This window comes from Prosopis cineraria, unplaced genomic scaffold, assembly GCF_029017545.1.
Source record: "Prosopis cineraria cultivar Desert tree isolate PC_DT_omini unplaced genomic scaffold, ASM2901754v1 PC14, whole genome shotgun sequence".
Taxonomy (NCBI): Eukaryota; Viridiplantae; Streptophyta; class Magnoliopsida; order Fabales; family Fabaceae; genus Prosopis; species Prosopis cineraria.
This window is the reverse complement of record NW_026555345.1, coordinates 21,524,091-21,530,013: the sequence shown is the minus strand read 5'-3', so window position 1 is coordinate 21,530,013 and position 5,923 is coordinate 21,524,091. Positions and strand designations below refer to the sequence as shown.

At 32.1% G+C, this 5,923-nt stretch overlaps 1 protein-coding gene and 1 pseudogene across 1 annotated transcript; both read right to left on the bottom strand.

Annotated features, from left to right (window-relative positions):
* Window positions 1-3,557: 3,557 nt before the first annotated feature.
* On the bottom strand, window positions 3,558-4,854 carry LOC129292163 (uncharacterized; annotated as a pseudogene).
* On the bottom strand, window positions 4,382-5,356 carry LOC129292162 (uncharacterized). The gene has a single exon (XM_054929704.1). The coding sequence runs from the start codon at window positions 5,353-5,355 to the stop codon at window positions 4,864-4,866; it is 492 nt and encodes a 163-aa protein (XP_054785679.1). The 5' UTR covers window position 5,356; the 3' UTR covers window positions 4,382-4,863.
* Between the last annotated feature and the right edge of the window lie 567 nt (window positions 5,357-5,923).

Genomic DNA, 5,923 nt, shown 5'->3' with positions numbered 1-5,923 from the left:
TTCCTGTTCTTATTCACAGGAACCCCCCCGCAGTGTTTGCAATATTTCTTTCCGGGCTTTGCTTCTTCATTTGGTTATTTATTCAATAGAAAAATTTCAGATTACTCAACCTATTTCTGTTCTATTAATTGATCTTAACTATAACTCATGAATCGAAAGTATATAGGCATGATTTTTTGAAAGGGAAAAAACTTTGGTGATATATTACTGGAAATATCACACATCTTATTCAATTCTCTGAAGATGCCCAACAATTTATTAATAGATTACATGATTGGGACAGTAAAAATAATTAAAGTATAACATGTTTTCAAAATATTTTTACTACCAGTATTTATCAACAGTTTGAGTGTTTTGAAATTACTAAGGAGGTGTGGGATCACCTCTCTAATAGGTATACCTCTTTGGATTTATCTAATCAACACCATTAGTAGAAGAACTTGGCTACTCAAAAAATGGAGAAAGGTCAGCTGCTACTTGAATTTCTTTTTAAGATGAAAACTATTTGGGATCACTTAGCCTTTTCTGAGCCTACATTTAAAAATGATGAGAATGTTAAAGCCTTTCTCGAATGGTGAGACCAACTTTGTCTCACAGAATTCTTAATGGTCCTTATTGATGATTTTGAGCCTATTCATGCCTCTTTGCTCCACCAGAGCCCACTTTTAACTTTTGAAGATGCTCTTTCTTGTCTTCGTTCTAAAGAAGCTCGTTTGGGCCTTCTTTAGTTATCTCTTGACATGGCTTTCGTTGCTCTCGGAAGGAACTCTAAGCTTTGTCATCATTGCCCTCAACCTACTCATACTTTTGATCAATGTCCATATATCGAATGTAGAACTTGCCAAAAGACGGGACATCTTGGTACGAACTATCCTTCTTTGACTTGTCATTATTAAAGATACCTGGGCATCTCATTGATTAGTGCCCTACTAGTCCTCCTAAACCTAATCAGAGGAGGTCATTCAGGTCTAGTTCCTCGTCATCTAAGCATGCTTTTATTGATGAGCCACCTATTCCTGTTGCTTCCACTTTAGGATCATCCACCACTGCTAAACTTAAGTATTTACTCCGCAAGATTATCTCCAGTTCTTCCAGTCCACTCGCTGCCTTAGCCATACCTTTAGGTATATCTTTTTAGTATTTTGATCCTACCTGTTGTAATCATATGATCAGTCAAAAACACTTTTTCTCTTTTATGTCACCCCATAGTATGGCTTACCCCATCTATACTTGTCGCACTCAAAAAATGTGACATGGACGGTGTGCGAGCGGAGGTTTTGGCCTGGGATGAAACGGGAGTTACCACCAAAATTTTGAAAAAAATCTTGGAAAACCAATTAAAAGAAATAAGGATGGTCCACGAAAATAAAAAATAAGTTTGGGAGTCGATTGAGTGTAGGAAAAGTGTTAGGCACCCCACAACACCCATTCGTGAGAATAGTTACTTGAAGTTTGTTGTGCTAAATTAATATGGTTTTAAAGTTATTTTAATTATCTCTTTTATATTCATATGTTTGATATAAAAATGATAAGAATTAAGTAAGAAATATTTATTTATTTACGAGGAAGGACTTGACTCAGAATCAAATTCTGAGGCTTACGTACCCTGCAATGAGGATCAAAGTCCACGTAGTTCAAGTTTAAAAACTTATTGGTGAAAATATTTTTGAAGAGAAATTAATTAAAAATAATTCACCATTTTACAAATAAAATAATTTTTGAAATTTTGACGTGTGTGTTTTAAATTGTAAAAAGTAATTTAATTTCAATTATTTTCTTAATTTTTGAATTTTTGAAATAAAGAAAAGAAAAGAGTTTAAAAATTATTTTTTTATATTTTATGATTGATAATTTAATCACAATATCTGTAAAGTTTTATTAGCTCATACAGTAATACAATTATTCTATATATTTGTGTAGATTTTAAAATTTCACACGATAAAAGAGTTTAATAACTTAGTTTATTTTTTTAAGCATATGTGTACATATACACTTTTTTTTTCAAAAAATCTTAATTATCATACCTGTAAAACTTTATTAACTTATACGGTAATATGATTATCCTAAATATCTGTGGAGATTCCAAAATCTCACACGATAAAAGAATTAAATTTATTTAAATATATTTTTATTAATTTACTAGATTTATTATGTATGTATATAATTTACATATTTCTTTTTTTAAAACTTAATCGCTATATCTACAGAGTCTTATTGACTCATATAATAATATGATTATCTTAGAAGTCTACGGAGATTTAAAAATCTCACATGACTAAAAGATATAATCGGTAAATATGATTACAATTTAAATTTATTAATTTAATTAATTAATATTATAAAAAATATTTATTATTTTATTTACAAAAATTTGTTTATTTATTTACCATATGGATTGAGAATCACAATATCTGCGAGGATATATTATCCTACATAATGATGTAATTAATTTAAGTCTCTACGAAGATTCTTGAAATCTCACATGAGACTTAAATATTTATTATAAAAAGAGAATTAATTTTAATAATGAACCTTTTGAATTCATATAAATATATACAAGATTGATCCTCATATTTGTGAAATCTTATTGATTTACACGGTATGAGATCATTTAAAATGCCTGTGAAAATTCTCAAAATCTCATACAAAAAACTTTAAAAATTGATATTTGTGATTAGCATTAGGGCATAAAAGAGTACGTATGTTCAAGAATCATTTATTTAAATATAAAATTCACAGAAGCAATTAATAAGGAGTAAAACCATTTCTACTTCTGACTAGGCTATGTTACCTTAAACACTTGGCTTAATGCTTCAATGATATTCAAAAGGAAGCAGTATTAAATAATATGAAGCAGCAATGTTATTTCATTAAAATAGGAACACCAAATATGTAAGTCATGCAGCAATTACAGTATTATTCTCACAAGGAAAGCTTCTAATTTTTTCAAAAATAATCAACACGTCCCTTTAATAAAATAAGAAGAAGCAACCTGGTCTATACATTTTTTGTTAGTACCAATATGAATCTAAATCCAATTTCAATCTATGTCACAAATCACTCATAGCTTAGGGCACAAACAAAATGAAAATTTGTTTAAAGCTAAATTAAACTAATTGGAACAATAAATAGAACCTCACTTAAACTATATGGAGAAAAACAATGAACCATTGTATTAATTACATATTATGATATGTAAGAATAGTAAGATCAAAGAAACACCCAATCATCTAAAACTCATCATAACTTATAAAGACCTAAGAAATTTAAGCTGACTAAATCATATATCAATCTCACTCAATATGTAGATAGCAATTAAATAGAAATATGACAATTCGAGGGCTAAGAGCTAAACCTTTAATGATCAAATTTTATATTCCCAAAAAGATGAAAGAACAGGAAATGCAGATTACCAGCCAATTAAAATAATGAATGAAGCCAACAATTCTCATCACAATGAACCTAGTATCAGTTCCATCCTTGGTGGAATCACCATTCCCCCTTGTCCACCATCAGAGAGTAGGAAAACAACAACAACAACAACAACAAGCCTTTATTCCACTAGGTGGGGTCGGCTACATGGATTGCAAGACGCCATTGTGCTCTATCATTTATCAAGCTTTTAGGAATATTATTAATTAAGAGATCGCGTTCAACAACTTTCAAGAGTGTTCTCTTAGGCCTTCCTCTACCTCTCTTAATCGAACTCAAAGTTATATGTTCCACTCTTCTCACTGGTGCCTCCCTTGGTCTTCTTTGTACATGCCCAAACCATCTCAACCAATTTTCTACCATTTTTTCCTCAATAGGTGTCACCCTCACTTTTTTGCGTACGTCCTCATTTCGAATTTTATCTTTACGTGTATGTCCGCACATCCATCATAACATTCTCATCTCTACTACTCCAACTTTATGCTCTTGCTGTCCCATTAGAGCCCAGCATTCACTACTATATAACATTGCCGGTCTGATAGCAATGCGATAAAACTTTCGTTTAAGTTTATTAGGCACCTTACGGTCACAAATAACTCCTTTAGCTTTTCTCCAATTAAACCACCCAGCTTGAATTTTATGTGAAATATCTCCACTAATTTCGCCATCATTTTGAATAATGGCTCTCAAATATCTAAACTTTTCCACTTGAGGTATAATTTGATCTCCTAATTTCACTTCCAAATTATTGTTATATAGTCCTTTACCAAATTTACAATATAAATATTCCGTCTTACTTCTACTCAGACGAAAACCTTTTAACTCCAATGTCCTCCTCCATAACTCAAGTTTGCAATTAACCTCTTCTCTTGTCTCTGCTATAAGAACTATATCATCCGCGAAGAGTATACATTTCAGGATTTCCTCTTGAATATGTTCCGTCAAAACATTTAAAATCAAGTTGAACAAATGAGGACTCAGAGATGATCCCTGATGTAGTCCAATCTTTATAGGAAAATCCTTTGTTTGACCACTAGGCATTCTTATACTAGTTTTTACCCCCTCATACATATCTTGTATGGCTTTAATATAAGCAATCCGTACTCCCTTTTTTTCCAACGCTTTCCAAAGCACTTCTCTTGGTATACGGTCATAAGCTTTTTCCAAATCAATAAAAACCATGTGTAGATCTTTATCTTTACAACGATACTTTTTCATTAATCCCCTTAATAGATAAATCGCCTCTGTAGTTGATCTACCTGGCATAAAACCAAATTGATTCTCAGAAATACTTGTCTCCAATCTCAACCTGTGCTCAATTACTTTCTCCCACAATTTCATTGTGTGGCTCATGAGTTTAATCCCTCTATAGTTAGTACAATTCTGAATATCTCCTTTATTTTTATAAATAGGAATTAATGTACTTCTCCTTCACTCATCAGGCATTTTCTTGAACCGTAAAATCACATTAAATAACTTTGTTAACCATCTCACCCCTTCTTCACCTAAACATTTCCATGCTTCGATAGATATACAATCAGGTCCGTTAGCTCTACCATTTACCATTTTCTTAAGAGCTTCCTTTACCTCCTTATCACGTATTATTCGATAGAATGACAAATTTTGTTCTCCTTCACCAGTTACTAAATCCTCCAAGTTACTAGATGAATCCTCTCCATCATTGAAAAGTTTAGAAAAGTAAGTCTTCCATCTATTTTTAATTTCATCATCTGTAACTAAAATTCTTCCCTCTTCATCCTTAATACACCTTACCTGTTCTATATCTCTTGATTTTCTTTCCCTACTCTTGGCAATCTTATAAATATTTTGCTCTCCTTCCTTCGTCTCAAGGTTCTTATAAAATTCTTCAAAAGCTTTAAAACGAGCTTCACCCACAGCTCTCTTAGTTTCCTTCTTAGCCATACGGTACCTCTCTCAATTTTTCTCATTGTTACACAAATGTATGGCTTTAAAACAGTTCTTTTTATATTTAATTTTGTCCTGTACACTATTATTTCACCACCAAGACTCCTTATCTCTCGGACCAGAACCTTTCGATTCTCCCAAAACTACTTTTGCAACCTCCCGTATCTTTTTAGCCATATCCTCCCATATGATGTTAGCACTTCCCTGAGATTCTCAAATTCCTTTATCCAAAAGATTTCGCTTGAAAATATCTTGCTTCTCACCTTTTAATTGCCACCACTTAATCCTTGGTGTTACTACTTGTCGACGTTTTTGGATTTTACTCATAATACACACATCAAGGATTAGGACCCTATGTTGTGTCATTACAGCATCTTCGGGGATCACTTTATAATTTTTACAAAGTCTTCTATCTGTGTTCCTAACCAAAAGAAAATCAATCTGTGACCTTGAGGCTCCACTTTTGTAAGTGATGAGATGCTCATCTCTCTTCTTGAAACAAGTGTTGGCAATCTTAAAATCATACGCCAATAAGAAATCAAGAAGAGTTTGTCCTTCATTGTTA

What these genes read in the sequence shown, in the direction of transcription:
- LOC129292162 (XM_054929704.1), bottom strand. Translation starts at nt 5,355, where the DNA reads ATGGCTAAGAAGGAAACTAAGAGAGCTGTGGGTGAAGCTCGTTTTAAA.